Source organism: Alligator mississippiensis, chromosome 6 (genome assembly GCF_030867095.1).
Source record: "Alligator mississippiensis isolate rAllMis1 chromosome 6, rAllMis1, whole genome shotgun sequence".
Taxonomy (NCBI): Eukaryota; Metazoa; Chordata; order Crocodylia; family Alligatoridae; genus Alligator; species Alligator mississippiensis.
In genome coordinates this window covers 5449614-5467983 of record NC_081829.1, presented here as the reverse complement: position 1 = coordinate 5467983, position 18370 = coordinate 5449614, and the positions used below count along the sequence as shown (strand labels likewise).

At 40.3% G+C, this 18370-nt stretch overlaps 1 protein-coding gene across 2 annotated transcripts; it reads left to right on the top strand.

The window, feature by feature from the left end:
- Positions 1-1935: 1935 nt before the first annotated feature.
- Positions 1936-16471, top strand: ZBTB8B (zinc finger and BTB domain containing 8B). Of its 2 annotated transcripts, XM_019498911.2 has the most exons (4): positions 1936-4218; positions 4900-5866; positions 8751-8929; positions 9327-16471. In XM_019498911.2, exons 2-4 carry the CDS (start codon positions 4921-4923, stop codon positions 9642-9644), a joined length of 1443 nt encoding a protein of 480 aa, XP_019354456.1. In that variant the 5' UTR covers positions 1936-4218; positions 4900-4920; the 3' UTR covers positions 9645-16471. The 2 variants fall into 2 exon arrangements, with proteins under 2 accessions (XP_019354456.1, XP_006274878.2); XM_006274816.4 differs by lacking the exon at positions 1936-4218 and having other exon boundaries at positions 4368-5866.
- Positions 16472-18370: the final 1899 nt, after the last annotated feature.

Sequence of the window (18370 nt, the reverse complement as noted above, 5' to 3'; positions counted from 1 at the left end):
ACTTCTCATCTGAAAAAAAGCATCCATTAACATCATGCTATATGTTTGGTTCAGTATTGACTGAGGTCATGCTCTTATATGCTCTCTCTAAGGTCTAGGGTACCCAAAAAATGTAAGAGTGAATTCTAAGCAGAAGCGTAGCATGTACTGAATCACCAGCCCTGCTTCTTGAAGCACCCTTGATGGTTTTTCTCTGTGGATCTCACATCCAAACACTGATCAGCCTTAAACTTACATGGCTTATGAGAGCTGAGAAGACCCACATACACATATAGCTATCTTTTCAGAGCACTTGCAAGTATCATTTATCTTTAGCAGGAAGATGGATCTCTATTCTCTAGCATAAGTTGCTTGCACTTATAATTAGTGAGGTATAGCTATGTCTCTTACTGCAACCTATTTGCCATCCTCTAAGGCAGTGGTTTTCAACCCTTTTTCATTTGCAACCCCCTAAAACATTGTGAATGGAAGTACAAACCCTTTTGGAAATTTGAATGGAAGTGCAGACCCCTTTGAATTGTAAGTATTCACATACTTTTGACTGATCATAGTCATCTTCTATGGACACCTTGACAACCACAGGTTGAAAACCACTGCTCTAAGGATTACTTAAAAATGTTAAAATATTGCAGTATAATGTAGTGATTGCAGCACTACCAAGAGAGTACAGCTGGTGGCATTGTCATTAACTAGCAGGATAATCGGTGAGAGTTTATTTTAGTGGTGTTATGTTTGTTATCTGATAACCTGCAGGAGTGTTGGGGTGGAGTTTTTATGCCAATAAACACAAGCAGAATTATCTCTCACCTACTTAGGCAAATACACTTATCTTTCTTAGTAAACCCAGTTGTTATTCATTCTCCAGAGTCTTTTAGTAATTCTTACTCCAAAAATAACATATATAAAATACTGAACTCTTAAAAGAAACTAAGGAGTGCAAAGACTATAATTTTATCACAAATCACTCCTGAAAATATTTAACTCAAAGCTCCTTGATGGAATGAAAACTATATATTACATAGTTTTAAAATATATTCTTAATTAATTTTATACAAAAGTCAAAAACATTCAGAAATTGTACATGGTAACAGTTGCCAAAGCAATTGTGTTTCACCATATATTATTGGAAATACTCAAAGAAATTTAGTTCAATATTAACTTATTAGAAAGCAGAGTGGAAAGGCTATAAGGAGGCCACACGCTGATCCATTAAGGTTATATTTTCACAGCAGAAATTTTTTTCATGTCTTTTCCCATTATAATTGTAAGCTAGTTAATGCAGCACTCTGCCATGCTGAGAGAAGCTGATTGTTAATAACTAACACACAGCGCACCAGGAAGCATCTTCATCTACGAATAGGCACAGCAATCAGCATTAGAATATCCACTGTAGCTACCAGCAAGATACAATACTATAGAAGAGGGAGTAGAGAAACCATAATTTTTCTGTTAGAGTTACAACGATCCCTTTAAGCAGAGAAGGATTTAAGTATGAGGGAAGCTGTTATATATATAACAAAAAATCTTGCAGATTACTTAATGTGGGCTCCAAAACCTGTTGTTAAGTCAACCATCTCCAGTTCTTACAATCAGATATTCAGGTAAATTATAAGGCTTTTCACTGAAGAACTTTCCTTAGGAGATTTTTAAACAACTGATCCCTCTATTCTCAATAAATACGCAGGAACAGTGCTGTCTTGGCACCAAGGAAGGCTGACTAGTGTTACAGTACCAAGTCTGCTTGTATGAAATACAGATTAAAATTAAAGTAAAATTGATTAGCATCTCAGGCTCAGAAATGTGGGTTCCTAACAACTTCAGATAACCTAATTTGAGTCAGGTGTGCTTGTAACAATACTGCTTGTTAGCACAACTGGTAGATATTTTTTGGATGATGGGCATTTAAAGGCAAGCTTGACAGTTAATAGGTCTAATACTACAGACCTAAGACCTATGCTGCGTGGCTTCAGTGGTCTCTTCTGATTGACTTTTTTTTTGCCAGTCATCTGAGCTACATTTTATCCTGAGATACAATCACGGAATAGTATTTTTTTCTTTGCAAGCTGTATTTTGATAACTTTTTTTATTAGAAATCATTTGTTTCTAAAAGGGCCATGTAACAGCTGTCCAGAGGCAAAACAGCAGAAGTAAAAATATAGCAAAAACAAATGAAGAGTTGAGAGTGCTGATTTGGAGCCTCACTTGGAAAGGTGTTTTACTTTTTGCAGGACAGAAGGCACATAAAGAGACAACACACTTAGGTCTTTGCCATGATCTACATATACATGTATAGAGAGAGTAGATCATCAGCCAATCACCTAAAAATATATTGCAAATAGAAATCTTGAACTGTCTCTCTATGTGCTTGTGCTGCATCCATTATTTTGGTACTTCAACTGCTTTGAAACAGAAGTGAGATACAACTTCCCTAATAGAAGAAAAAAAAAAGGCTATGAACATTTGAACAGGTGTCTGACATTGTTTGGAGCCTGTTAACGATGCTTTTTAATTGGGACTGCTCCTCAGAACCAGCCACTTGGAACTAATTGTTACTAAAGCGGGAAGGACTCACAGAGGTATCCGCAAGCTGATTTAGCATCTTCTTGTTCCTTGGGTTGCTGGGCCAGCTCAAGGGAGCAATCTGGGGTAGCTGTAAAAGCTCCTTTAGGTTGTACTAGCTGCAACTACCAACCAGAGACCATTCCAGTGCATGGTAGTGATCTGGACATAGCTCTTTATTCCCAGCCTCACCCCTGTCAAGGGCAGTCAGTTTTAAGCTGGTTTGAAGGCTGCTTTGCACAAGCAAAGCATATAAAGCAGCGTTGGGGGCAGACTTTGGACCAATGCTCATTATTTGCATAGTGAAACGTGGGTATTTTATGAATAAATAATAACAACAGAAAAATCAGGACCTTATCTTACCAATTAAAAACCAACGTTCATAGGCTTGAAAGGGTATCATAGAAAAGTAGGGCTGGACGGGACCTCTCAAGATTATCTAGTTCAACCACCTGGATGACACCTTAGCTAAATGAAAGATGGAGTTGTCAGGGTCCTTATTACATGGGCTCAAGGTACTGGGCATATGCCACTCAGTTTTTCGGAGAGGGAGGAAGGCTAGATGCAGATGCAAGCTTGTCTTCTCTTGAAACCATTCACGGAGCTATATAGCAGCCTGGGAGGTGCCTGCGCTCAACTGTAAAAGTAACTGCAGAACTGATGTGCAGCTACAATGGGACGGTCAAGGGGAGACACTGAGCAGAGTCCATAGGACAGTGTCCACTGGTCTTCAAACAAGTCCAAGGAGCCAGTGGGCACTGCCCAGTGAAACTCTGCCTGGAGACATGGATGGACCAGGGACTGGAAAACAGCCCTGCAATCCCTGGGGCTCCTTCTCGTCAGAGCCTCCTTCCTGGTCAGGTGTTCGGCGCTGTCAAAGAGAGGCCTTTTGCTGCGCCGTGCTGGACCGTGGGCTGAAGCCCGCCTAGTAGAGCTAGAAGCCCTCTTGATGAGACGGGGCTGCTAAGGGCACACCGGTGATCGCTTGGGACAACTCAAAGACAAAATAGGGACAGGAGTGAAGGTCGTAGGTTCGAAACAAGTGCACAGAGAAGAGCATGCCGGACAACGCCCGCTGGCCCTCGAACGAGGCCAAGGAGCCAGTGGACACTGCCCGGTGAAACCTGAATGGACGAGGGACAGTCCCGGGGGCCTCCCCCCTGGTCAGCGCTCGGGGATCTGCCAGTGAACCGCGCCAGGGCCCCCGCGGCCTGGGAAGGGTGGGCTGCCGGACCGAAGTGACCGTGGACCGACAAACCGCAGCCTGGAAGCGACCGGCAGCCACCCCTTTGTTATAGCGAGTGTCGAAACGGCGTGGCTGCCCGCGCTGCGTCGGCAGCCAACAACCCCTTGTCATGCCCGCTATCAAAAAGGGGTGGCGTCCCGCTCGCTGCGGCTCTGCAGCGCGCCGGGCCGTGGGCACTCGCCGGTCCCCAGCCCAACAAGGCCGGGCAGCGCGCGGCCTGCCCCGACCCCGACCCCGACCACGACCACGCGCGACTCGTCCCGCGCGGGCACCTGGAGGCGGCGGGCGGGGCGCTGCGGGGCGCATGCTCGCGGCTCACACTAGCTCGCTGGGAGCCGGCGGCCGCTCGGGCGAGCGCGGGGGCAGGGCCCAGGCCCGCGCCTGCGCCAGGTTTGGTGGCGCTGCGCGAGGAGGTGAGGGCAGGATGGAGGCGCCCCCCGGGCCGGGCCCGCGGAGGGGCCGGGGGGACGAGGCGGAGGGAGCCGGTGCCTCCCCCGCCCCGCAGCGGGGTCCAGGCGGGCGGGGATGCTGGCACCTGCTGCCCGGGGTGCGGGGGGGATGCTGGCCGGCCCGGGCCCCGCCGGGGAGGGTGCCGTGTCCGCGCCCCCTCGGCGTAGGGGTGACCTTTGCTCTCCCCCCCCTGCAAAACTTCCTCGGGACCAGCGGGGATGTTCCCCGGTGCGGAGACGGTGCCGGCCGAGGGGTCGTTGTGACCCTCCGAAGCAGCCGGGGCACACCGCGAGCCCTGCTCGCCTGTGCTGCGGGTTGCCACATTGTTCGAGGTGGTGAGACACGAGAAACGGTCGCCTCTCTGGATGTGGTCAGTGCCGTGTCGCTTTGACCATCCTCCCGAAATCATTTTCAAGCCCTGCGAGTCGCCCCGGTGCTGGTGCTGTAGGGCGACTCGAAGGGTTCGAAAGTGAGTTCGGTTTTCGAGGACCCGAGCGTGGCCGTTGATCGGGCTCTTGGTCTGGGGAGGGAGCCTGGAAGGAAGGATGCGCCGGCTGGGAGTGCCGCCCGCAAGTTTTGTCTGAGCGTGCAGAGGGGGAGGAATTTCTCTTCTGATGTTTTCTCTCTGTGTTTCCTCTGGACAGTGACCAGCAGCAGCAGGAGCAATGGAGATGCAGTCCTACTACACCAAGCTCCTGGGGGAGCTCAATGAGCAACGGAAGAGGGACTTTTTCTGCGACTGCAGCATTATTGTGGAAGGCAGGATCTTTAAAGCACACAAGAACATTTTGTTTGCCAACAGCGGCTACTTCCGAGCCTTACTGATTCACTACATTCAAGACAGCGGACGACACAGCACTGCTTCTTTGGACATTGTTACTTCAGAGGCCTTCTCCATCATTTTAGACTTCCTTTATTCAGGGAAGCTGGACCTCTGTGGGGAAAATGTTATCGAGGTCATGTCTGCAGCTAGCTACCTGCAGATGACTGATGTGGTTAACTTCTGCAAAACGTACATCAGGTCATCTCTAGATATCTGCAGGAAAATAGAGAGAGAGGCTGCTTTCTATCAGGCTGATAGTGGAAGCTCCAGTTCTGCCAGAGAAGGCACCTCTTATGGTACAAAGAACCAGTGCTCGGCCTCTGTCTCTTCTCTGCAAGAAAAGGAAAGGCTTTCAGATTGTCAGAGAGATCCTCCCTGCGGTGAATGCAGCAGCTGCCACCCCTTGGAACTTGTGGTGAGAGACCCCGTGAGCAGCGACTCCCCTGACGACCTTAATTCTTCGCTGCCCAAAGGGGTGGAACCCAAAGTAGAGTTTGACTCGGATGAAGTGGAAGTGGAAGTGGGTGAACGACTACAGCAGTATCCAACTCCACTGTCTCTCGAGCAGATGGAAGAAGGGCTGCACAGCGGTCAGGCCGTGGACCTGGCCTGCAATAACTATCATATGAAGCAGTTCCTGGAGGCTCTGCTGCGCAATAGCACCGCTCAGAGAAAAGACGATGTAGTCCATCACTTTGTTCGGGGCTTTGAGGGTAGGCCAGAGGATGCAGGGGTGGCCATGAGTTCCATGATGGACATTCACAGCGACTGGTACGGTGAGGATACAGGTGAGATGAGAATCCCTGTGGCTGTGGAATAGTGGTGTGAAGGTGGAGGAAGTGCTTGATTGTGCATAAAAGGCTTTTGCTGTTTATTGAACAGTTGATTTTCTGTTGCTGTTTAGTGTACTTCACAGGAAGGTATTGCTGAATTTTATGCCATAGCGAAACAAACTATAGTTCTGGACTTCAAAAGAACGCTGCACTTGTTTTTCAGTGCGGTAGTTTAAAGGTAGGTTTTTCTGATTTAAAACCTAACTCGTATTGAATTCCAGACTATTTCACCATCAAATAATATTATTTGGGAAAATATTGCAGGAGGATAAACATAAAAAAGAGAAACTTTACATCATAAATTTGTTAGTGTGTGAAGACTTCTTATAAATTCAGAAGGATGGTTTGAGCAAACTTCAAGACAGGTGTGTTATAGAAATGGAGAGACAAAATACCATATCATCTCACATACAACATGCATCTTTTCCCCACAAAATAGCTGCTGGAAATTGGAGTGTGCTTTATATGCAAGAAATAGAGTAAAAGCAGGCTCTGTCACGTGCTGGGTGAGACAAAGTAAAATTTGCAGTGATCTGCAGGGACACGATGAGCAGGTTGGCTCCCTGGCCACTGCTACTCTGTTACTACAAAGGGAATATATATATTTTTTAGCATTCTGCCTTTCAAAGCCAAAGCGTGTATTACATTCCAAGCTGTGTTGTATGTGAAAAAGGTGGTATTTACTGATGCTTCTAATGGAGTTTCTACCAGCTGGTCAGTTGCCGGGCGGCTGATGTTTGTTTGCTGATGCTTGTTTCAAACTTCAGATGTCAGAAATCCGTTAATTTTATTCAATACTAAGTACTACTTGAATTTTTGCTGCTAACTTTCTCTATTATATATCCTATCAGGTAAGAGTATTGGAAACCTTAAAAGTTTGCTCAGTATTGAATAAAACTGGATTTACCTTTTCCTCCAGAGGCAGACGCCCTTCTCCAGTGCTGATCATCAGGGCTGCTGCTTGTGCTTTCACTAGCCCAATGCATGCTGGGATGTTTCAGCATCAGCAGGAAGGCTATGTAGCAGCAACTTCAGGGACCTGAAGAAGAAGAAGAAAAAGCTCATGTAAATATAATATACACATTTCCTGAAATGGACATTAAGGATTTGGGGCTTCCATCTGCTTGTAGTAAAATTGGATCGCTATTTCTTTTCCCAGATATTAGCTTTACTTCTTAAAAACTGTCCTCTTAGGGTCCTGTTTCTTGGCTGATACATATGTCGGTTCTCATGGTGATTTAATATACCAATTAATGAGTAATGGGATAAACCATAACAATTTAACTTTTAACATATATTTAAAAGGTAACCCTACCTTCATGCCACCTCTAGCTCAAGAACACCAGGTCCATGTCCCTTTGCTCATTGAACCAACATTCATCTGGCAGAAGTCATTAACTATAAATCAGTTGTTTAGAATAACTAAGGGAAAAAAGTATAATATGATACTGTCAACAAATTTTATCTTTTGCTCCCAGAATGATGTAGTAAAGTGGATAAATATACCTAACACAGTAACATTGGTGTCCCATTCATGTTTTTCAGGTAATTTTTTTTTTTTAAGATTTTATTAATTTTGCATTAAAAGTTAAATCCATATAAAACCTAAATGTCTTCAGTAATTAACAATATGCACTGGAAATCTGAGACTAGAAATGTATCACTTAAACCAGGGAGGAGAAGAAATTGCCGTTTTTAGGATTCTTACTCTTGAGAAAATTGATCGTTTTAACATTTTGAAGTAGGACAGAAAACTCTTCTTTTCACTGGTTTAGGTGCTTTTGTTATCAGCATTTTCAAGCATACTCTTACACAAACCTTGATCTCGGTACTAGCAAATAAACTAAAGAAATTTCTCTCCCTCTCATGCTTCTGAAAACACGATATGTCTACATGTGAATTGTCAAGATCGTACTGCTTTTCATATTCATTGTAAAAATATGTAATTTTTAGAGCCAAGTTCAAAAGCGTGTGACACACAATGCAGTAAATCCCCATTGACTAAGCTCATCAAGAGTCCCATTTAAGTATGTGCGAAAGTTTTCCTGAATCAGTGCCTAAAACAACAACAAAAAAAAAACCCTTCTAATCTTTTAATGTACTTCTCATTGTGGTTATTTCATACAAGATACTAATTTTCAGTAGTATGTCGGTTACTGTAACTAAGTTCAGTGCTGCCCATTTCAACTTCTTATGTAATCTTCACGTTCAGTGAGCAATACTGACATCCTCTCACCTTAGACATTTTATTTGTGTTTTATTATTTGTGTTTGCCTATTCTGAATCTTTTTTGTTAGTTCTGTAGAAAGACTTGGACTTCAGTGGGGCACAGGCATAATTACCCTCTTGGAATGGTCCCTCTTTTTTAGGTTGTGACATGTTGTAGGTGCAGATGGTAAAAATTCTCTGCTGCTATTTGTGCCTTTTAAGACTAGCTTCCAGTGCATCTTTTTAAAAAGGAAATATGGACAGTAACAGGAGATTTTCAAAGGATGGAATATGAAAAGTAGTTTAGAGAGCATTGCTTCCAAAACAAATTTTGGCAATTTAAATTAGGTTTTGCAAAATTTATGTCCTTCCATCTCCAGCCAAATAAGCTAAAAGGCTGGACTGTATGTCTACATATGGTCTCATTTTTTTCAAGGAGACTGAGCACCTCTAGCTCCATAAACTCTTTCAAAAGAGCATTACATTAGAAACAGAACAAAAATTCCAAGTGAGGCAGAAACAGTGGAAAAGATGCAAGTATTCTGGCCCCAGCTTGCAGGCAAGGAGAGTAGGAGGCCAGCTTAGGTAACTGTGCCATATTGTCTAAAATAATGTGTTTTCTTTTTAAAAGGTGATGTGTTAGTTGTGCCAATCAAGCTCCACAAATGCCCATTCTGTCCCTACACGGCTAAGCAGAAGGGAATACTAAAACGGCACATCCGCTCCCACACTGGCGAGAGACCCTATCCCTGTGAGACGTGTGGCAAGCGCTTCACCCGGCAGGAGCACCTTCGGAGTCATGCTCTAAGTGTAAGTTTATTGTAAGCAGCTAGCTGTCAGAGGAAGAAAGATAAATAAGCTGATATCTTCAGTGTTTCTCATTCACTCTGCTGACCTGCGTAAGTGGGTATGTGGGTGTGTGTATGTACACACACATCAAGTTTTGAGTGATGATTGTTTTGAAGTATAGTCTTCAGCCAACAGAACAGACTACCTCTGACAGTGATTAAAGCTACGAGACTGATATTTGATACAACAGTACTATTTTAGTCCACACCCTTTGTTATTTCAAGGGAATCTTCTATCTTTTAAGTTTGGCTTTAGACACTGTTCTGTTTTGGAAAGATGAGGAAGATGGTATTCCAGGAGGGTCAGGGCAAGAACATGGGTCACCCAACTGACCATGACATTTTATTTCTTACTTCAGGTGCATCGATCAAACAAGCCAATTATCTGCAAAGGTTGCAGAAGAACGTTTACAAGTAGCCTGTCGCAGGGATTACGACGTTTTGGCTTATGTGACAGCTGCACTTGTGTAACCACTACACATGAGGATTCCATGCCTATTAACCTCAGTTTGATGGAACCATCATCAGAAAGTCAAGAAAAGGGTGATACGGACAATGACTGGCCCATATATGTGGAATCTGGTGAGGAAAATGATCCAGCTGATGATGACGATGGTGATGGTGATGATAAACAAGAAATCCACAGGAGTTTATCAGACCGGGAAGCACTTATGTAGCAACAAAAGGAAGGTGGAAGGATTTAAAGTATCATCCCCAAGATTTGTCATGTTGCAGCAGAAAACTGCAGATTTATGCAGTTCTTTCAAGTGTTTTATTAGTAGATTCCATTTTTGATAAAACACGAGAGAAGAATTGAATTTTGGATTTTTTTTTAAGGTTCCAGTGCTGTGCACTAGCATTCTGAGGGAAGTTTCCTGTCCTGGCTAAACAGAGGCTGGGTTCCTCGCAATCTCCACTTGTGCTTCTACAGCCTGGCTATGGGGAAAAGAATGTTTTTTTAATAGATGAAATATCTCCATGTTTGTTTGATACTAAGTTTCCTCCCATAATGCTGCCACGGCCCCCACTGCTGATCTCAAAGGGGAGGTATCATCTAGGAAAAAAAATACATTTCATCATTAACTTTGGACTTCTCTAAACTACTTTGCCATTTTCCCAGCTCAGTTATGACAGCCCTATGTGTAGATCCTACTAGTTTATTTAACCTTAAGTTTAGAATAGCATGTGAGCTGGAAAGCAGGGTAAACAACCAAGATAACAAGACCTGTGCTACAGATGGAAGTATATTCAGGAAAGAATCTTCACATATGCTTATTTACATGCGTTTCAGAGAGCAAGCCAATTTTCTGGGCAGCTTTTCTTTTGCTCCATCTCCTTGCTGGAGAGCAACAGAACTTGAGCTGTGGATCTTCAAGTCTGTCTTGAATGCTATTAGATTTGGATTAAAAACTATCAAGAGTGACTCACGATCATGGAAAATATCATGTCAGCTAACAAGCACTAGTCTCAAGCAAGATTAAGTGCACTATCTTCCTGTTTTCATCCTTTTAAAGTAGAAGTTATGACCTTAGTAGACTAGAAACGTGGTAACTTTGAGAATTCCATTTATAGTAGTTTAAATAATTAGATCTGATGCTAATATAACTAAGGCAATTCCAAAGAAAAATCTGAACTACACACTAAATATTCCTGTAAACTACACTTAAAGCAGTCAAGCAAATATCTATGTGAAATTTGCTATAGCCTCCCCATATGCAAATCCTTTTCTTTTCCTTGTGTGTGTGTGTATGTGAGAGAGTTTTTTTTTCCCTCCTTAGTCTTTGGTGATTGCCATGATGGTTTACATTGTCTATTGAATTCATCCAAGTGCTCTCTAAAATTCCAGCTTGGACCCTGCATTCTCCCTGTAGGTTAGGTGCAAATCGATTTGTGAAGGTGATGAGGTCACTATAATCAGTTTACCTCTCCAGTAGTGAATTGCTATAAATTATAGAAATTAAGCTGGGAAACTTGGAGTGGGGGGAGCTCATGGATAAGCTACTTCTAAACTTGCTACTAATGAGAAGACAATGTTGGAGGATTCTATGAAGTGAAAGTGCATGTTCTACATAGATGGCCCTTTCTTACTATCTTGTTCATAAGTGTTTAGTGAAAAGGTATATTGTACAGGAGTTTCATTCTGGATCAAATGTTAGAACAGAAGATTGAAGCCAGATGTCGGTGTTAAAAGAAGATTGTCTCACTTAAAGAAAATGTTACTTTTATATTTTAAGGGAAGCTATTGCATTGGGAAAATGGAATAGAACATTTCTATATAAAAAAGCAGCTAATTTAATTTAATCTAGTTATTTTCTGTCTACTTTGTGCTTTTATTTCAAAGATTGAATAAGAACATTGTACCCTGCAATTCAGCTTCTCTATCTGCTCCATCCTATAGTGAAGCAATAATTCTGTTATGTCACACTTTTTATTTTGAAGTGATTATGGTATCACAAATGTAGCATTATGACTGCATTGCAAAATCAAGTAGGATGAGAAAAGAAAAAAAAAAAAGCTTTTGTTTAAACAGGTCACTTTAATTATTTAGTGAAGTAGTGAGAAATTAAAAAAAAACAAGTGAAAGATAAATAGACCTATTTAATAAATCTCCCTAGAATCAACATTTCTTTAAATGCTACCTTCTCTGACTATGTGTGCATCTCTGTCTGGGTTTATGTTGTCTGATTTAAATTGAGTGGTGCAAAATACTAAAGGAATGTTGTTTGTAAACAGATTTTGTTACAAATCCTCCTAAATAATTATTTCAAATAATTTGTAAATTGATGTTAGAGATATCTGAACAGATGTATCACAGTTGTACCAACAAGACAATTAGTACTAGGCTAGATTTTTCAAAAGAACTTGGCACCCAGCAGACACTTAAATAAAGCAGTGAGATTTTTCAAAAGCATCCTAAACGGTTTCTATTAGGTGCCTTTATGGGATCTAAGCTGTCTTAAAAATCCTACTCTATTTTTAGGTGCCAAGCACTTTTGAGAATCTCACCCTCCAGGTGGGTTTTTAAATCACTTAAGTCACTTTGGAAAATTCTGCCTATAGTCCTATAGGGCTTATCTCTTTAATTACTTCTTTATTTCTGCTTAGTCAACCTAGCTTCATAGTGGTATTTTCTGAGATTTGATTGTCAGATAAGGGAAGGACGTTTATGTGTGCAGATGTTTGAAAAGAAATCCTCATACGTAGGACTGTTGAGGGCTATATTGTATAATGAATGTGGGATAGGAATGTAAATAGTGACTCTAACTGTTAATGAATAGGCAATCTGATCTTTATGGTCAATCTGACAGAGAGATGCCACCTCCTTGTAAATATTTTAGAGGCCATTAAACTTGGAATATCAGTTGAATATGGTACTGGCTGGTGAGCTATGATTGAGCTTTCTGGTGATTAAACTAATTAAAGAAAGCTGCATGGCTGTGGCGAGACATGTGCTAGTGAACTCTGAAATTGTGAAGACCTCCAAAGGAGGAAATTCATTGCTCTTGTGAAGGTCTGTATATCCAAATTTAAGAGGTGACCTTCAACAATTCTATTTCAGCCTGTTTTCTTTGGTCTAGAGATTTTTCTTGTGTGTCTCGTGCATAGAGAATGGACCTGTATTAGCTTTTGTGTAATGTGGGGGGAAAGAGGGTGGGTGGGAAAGACATTCAATTCACATTCCATTTGAAAGTAACCACCAAAATTGCTATTTCCTGTTCTGTCATATTGTGCTGCTTTGTTTTTCAGTGGGTCCTTGCTTCAGCCTTTGTATTTAGTAGAAAAAGATGTACTTAATTCACTTTCTTGTGATAGATGTTCATGTAAATCTGTTTTCTGTGCTTCCCACCCGGTATCATGATGTTTCCCTGAAATCTTCCTTTGAGAACTCAGCCTTTGCAAGCTTTGAGGAAATGATCTATCTGTTCTAAAAAAAATATTCATATGGTGCTTAATGAAGACTCAAACGACTGTTTTTAGGTGTCTAGTTTCTAATGTGATCTTTTTTCTCTTTTTAAAAGGTCATGGAAACTACATATCTTAAACTTTTTCATAATTCCTGATGTATTCCTGTAATTCCTGATCCATTCCTGATCTTTGTTCAGGAATGGATATCTTAATTTATTTTTGCATATAATTGCACTGTTTTTCACTGAAGAAATGCATGCTGCAATGATATCAATAGTGCATTTCACTTCCTGGTGCAAGACCTGATTTTAACCTTAAAAATAGTAATCTTCCAAAATTGAATAACTTTGTTTGTTCGATATTTGAAAGCAATTTGATAGCTGGAGTCTGAACCTAGTCTACCTTTTAATTAACCGAAACTCCTGTAAGATGAACCTTGTTTACATAGGTGAACTCACTACATTATTGGATACTGAAGCAATCTAAAAGTTATTGGCCCTTTCTAGAAATAAACCTTTTTGAGGTAGTGATTCTTGTATTTTACAAAACATACACAAATTGACTGCATAAATTGTTGAAATTTGAAGTTAAGGCTTTTACTCCATTTTTAATTTCTGGAAATTCAATCCATTTGTTGCTGACAATGGACAATGTATAAACAAAAATCCAAATTTTAGTGGGAAGCAAATAAAAGTCTAATCAGTAGCAAAAGTATAATCGGGTATCACTCCTAACTGAATGTCCTTACCTATTTTTATGGTTTTGCTATCATTCTTTTTTCTTTTTTTTTGTCTTTTCCCCTCCCCTATGGCAGTGTGAGGGGTGGGCAGCATGCTGCCAAAAAAGCAGTGAAACTGGCTACACGGAAAGTGGTGTCATATGCATATCATAAACTCGGAGCGAGAGAGAGAGATTTTTTCCCTTTATCTCCCCCAGTGGTGACAAAATTGTACGTTACAAAAATAACAACAGTACATTTAAGAAAATCCAAAACAAGTATTATTTTAAATTTGTTTATATTAAGTGAACATTTAAGAAATACACTTTACTTTTCACTAGTTTTCTTTTTGCATTTCTTCCATGTCAAGACTGAATGTGTTATATTATGGGTCTTAATGCTACAGCATTGGAGTTTCAAACATCACATAGGAATTGCGCACATATTTAAATGAACCATTATCATTTGCTAACAGGTGGAAACATATTTGTTGGCTATACACTGCGTAAAAGTTTGTCTGTTTTCACAGGGCTAAAATTTGGGGTTAAACCTAAAAGTTGATAATATACTTCTGCACTATGGCATGCATAATTTTATTTTGTGGGTTGTTTTCCTTCTTCACCTTTCTAGAAAGTGGAAAATACAATATAATGCAGTATGAACAATACAAGTTCAATGAAGATTCAGGTTCCGGTTCTGGAACTTTCAAGTTTAGACTTTCCGTGCGTGTGGAATTGTTAAAAATCTTTTAAAGACTTCAGCTGTTCTTAAAGGAAAATTGGTAGTTAGGGAAATGTAGTCATGATATTGTCACTGGCTCTCCCATGTACAGATTGTAGTAGGATTCAGGCCACCACTATGGTGGTGTTGTTACTATTGCCAAGGCAAACTTGAACATTCTTTAGTTAGGAAAGCTCCTGACAATGACTAAAGCAAGTACTTCTCTTTAAAATTAAACTTCTATTTTAAATCGGTGTAAGCACGGTCACAAATTAAGTATGACAGTTACAGTACATAGTTATTTAAACACCATTCCAAAATAGAGAAGCAGTATTCCACATTCAAAACTATAGATCTGCAAAACCATTTGCAGAACAGTTTCTATTTAAAATTAGAATTACCAAAATATGTGAGTTTAGGTTTCTTACATACCTGTAGCTAATAGTCCTACAAAGACTTAAATACATGCTTAATTGAGTGGCTGTATGCAACATGGAACTAATCATGCATGAAGTTAAGCATGATTGTATTTTTTTTGTATGTTTTGTATTTTTTTGGAACACTAGGGGCCAGATCAGAAATAGTCCTTCAGGTAGTTTTGAACAGTAAGATTTAGTTTGTATTGAAATTTCAGTTACTTATGTACCTCTGAAATTTAAGTTTATTATGTGAATGCTAAGTTAATGTTGGTGTCCTTGATTGTGCCAATGATATTCAAATTATTTTATTATTGTTTGAGCCCGAATAACTAATAATGAGGGAGACGAAATATACCATATACTGTTCAAATAGTAATTTTAGAATGTTTGCTTTAGAAATGCTCTATTTTTATATATTTTTTTAAGTTTTATTGTTGGAGCAGGTAGATAATGTTGCTTCTTTTACTGGATCAACAAATCATTTAGAATATTTCCATTTTGAGGACTCATTAGCTTCTGTATTAAACTGAGAGACTGTTAAACCAACCAAAAGTTAAGCCAGCACCTAATATCAGAAGCTTTTTGACCTGAAAGCACCTATATTTGATTCAGCAAGTACCTTTAAGGTCTTCAAGGCATGGGTCTCAAAGTCAATATACGGTTTATTTTTATGGTGCCCAATATGAAATCAGAATTATACACTTTAGTGTACTTGCTGATCCAGTAAAGGCTGTTTTCTGCCTTTCCACTTTTGAAGGCCAGCATGACAACAAGTATTTTTTGAATATTAGGGTTAAATCAACTTCTTGAAACAGATGAGTTGGTTAACTAAACCTGATGTATGACAGTAATAAATATGAAGCATGCTTAGATACAAAAGATAAGCAAACAAATGTGAAGGAAGTTCCTCAGTTATCCTTACTTTTTCTGTAAGTCTCCAACTTCTGTTATATTTTCACTGTTTCAAATAGTACTTTCGGTTGAATAAACAGTTAAAAACAGGAGAGAAACGTGACTCTTTAAAAATGTCTTGGTATTGTTATTATTATGTAATAGCAAGGTAAGATACAGTTTTAAAAAAATGAAATACTAAGGCAGCCCTTTCTCTTGAGAGAGAAGGAACTGACATCTAATCGATTATCCCCTGGTTGCATAAGCATTTAGGGACAATAGTTTTATGTGGAACACTAGTCTCACTGTGCAACTCTAACGCTAGGATCTTTTCAATGTCTGACAAAAGATTACTGCACAGTATTTAAACCTTTCATTGTGCAATAGGAGAAGAAGTGCTAGCCAGGCAGACCTTTGGAGATCTTAATACTGGAAATGTTCCAGTGGTCACTAATGGGAAAGCAGCACTGACATTTTATCATTAGCTGATAGGTTTCCAAGTGTATGTGTCCCTCTGATACTATTGTGTGTGTGTGTGTGTGCGTACGTGTGTGTGTGCGCGTGTGTGTATCAGGGTGGCTGATTTAGAAGTTAATTAAACCAAAGTTGAGAATTTGTGTATACCACCAACATATAGCAGCAATTTACCCTTTTTAAGGGGTGGGAAACAAATCTTTAAGTGCTTTTTTGTAACTTTTTTTCTACAGTGGTGCATTACTGAATTTGTCTTTATTGTATGTTAAATTGTATATGTATTATATGTTTATATTGTTGTATGTAGTCCAGTTCTTTTATAGTTAAAGAACAGAAAACTCAAATATCTAACAATAAAAAATGTGGCATGTTTTTATTTTCTCTTTGCATAGACTGCTTGTGTACTGCCTGAAGTTACTCTGTGGAATATTCCAAGTTAGTACCTGTTCAGGAGACACCAATTAGGAGACTAAATGAGTATGTCAGCTCACTGGGGCTGTGCAAAATTTCACTTGCTGTTTCGTTTTGACGCTGTTTCAACTCATTTCAGACTCAAAGAAGTTGCATCGAAACAAAACAAAGGGCTTCAAAACAGTCTTGAAACAAAAAACAAGGTTGGTTGAAATGTTTCAAGTTTCGAAGCAGCCAGCCAGGTGGTGGGGACAGGGAAGAATGGGGGCTACGCTCCCAGCGGCTCCACAGCCCCATGTGGCTCAGCCCAGCAGGGAGCGGGCACCATTCCTTTGTATATGAGAACACATAGAAATGATTGGGTGCTTAAGACCATCTTACATTAGCCCTTTTTGCCAATGAAGGTAGTCCTAACATAAGCTCTTGCAGGAATGGGTTCTGGAAAGAAAAAATTGCTATTAAGGGTAAACTTACTGTTTACAGTCTCTCTCCATCGCAATCAATACCGGATTACTAATTATGGGATCGGTACTTTTAAAATATTCTGTATCTAAAAAAGAGTTGTTAATGGTAATTGCTAAAACTGGCAGTTTGTGTTTCAGTATCACCCAATTTTTCTCAAGTTACAAATAGTAACTTTGGACAGTGTAAAAAAAAATATTACTCAACTAGATCTTTTCCCCCAGTTTTTTTGCTGCTGCTTAAGCAACAAAGGCAATATTTTATTAGTGTTTTTAACATTTGTGTTTATGCAATGGCATTCATCCCACAAAGGAAATCTTTCCAAATGATATACTACAATAACCCACTAACAAGTTTCAACCCATCCAGGGGTGTAACATGACAACTTTTAACAACACATCAGTAGTGCATGATGATTTAGAACAGTGGTTTTCAACCTTTTTATCATTTGTGGGCCCCTAAAAATGTTGAATGGAAGCGCAGACCCCTTTGAATTGTGCATGTGGGGATTCACATACTTTTGATTGATCATAGTCATCTTTTGTGGATGCCTTACACATAGTCTGTGGAGCACAGGTTGAAAACCACTGATTTAGAAAATAAACTAATACAATTACTTACTGAAACTGCAGGTGAATTTAGGAAGACGGAACATAAATACACCAGCAGTAGGAATTTGGCCATCACTTTGGGCCAAGACAGTTTAGCTGAAGAAAAGTGCCCCGATGAAGAGTGTTCAGAATCCCCGTTGAAAGGCAGAACTGTATTAGCATCATGCTACTGCATTGTTTCATGACTTGCTTTGAGGAAAGGTTGGCACTTACTGAAATTACATCACCACCCATGGCTGTAGCAGTATTTTTTAATCAAATACAGACTACAACCAGCCTTACTTAGATTGTGATATCTATCAAGATCCTGAAATGGAGTGGGTGGTACACCTACTTAGGTGAAACCTTTGCCAAGCCAATCGGATGATTCCTTTCATATTGCCCAGGTTTATAAATATATCTTTTAATTTTTTATAGTAGGTCTTCTTGTTTGCCCCTCTGTGGAATGGATGTTTCTTCTCGCCAATCTCACCTCCTACAGCAACTGAATGAGCAAATGCAGGCAAGGCTTATTCTGTGACTGCAGTATCCTGGTTGAGGGGAAAGTCTTCAACACACATCAAAATGTGCTGTTTGCCAGTAGTGGCTATTTCAAAATGCTTTTTTCACAGAGCTCAAAAGACACTAGTCAGCCAACAACAGCTACTTTTCATATGTTCTCCCCTGATACTTCCATGGTCATTCTGGACTGTGTGTATTCAGGCACATTAACCCTTACTGGTCAAAATGTGATAGAGGTAAAGTCAGCTGCTAGCGACCTGCAGATGAGAGATATCATCTGTGCTTGTAAG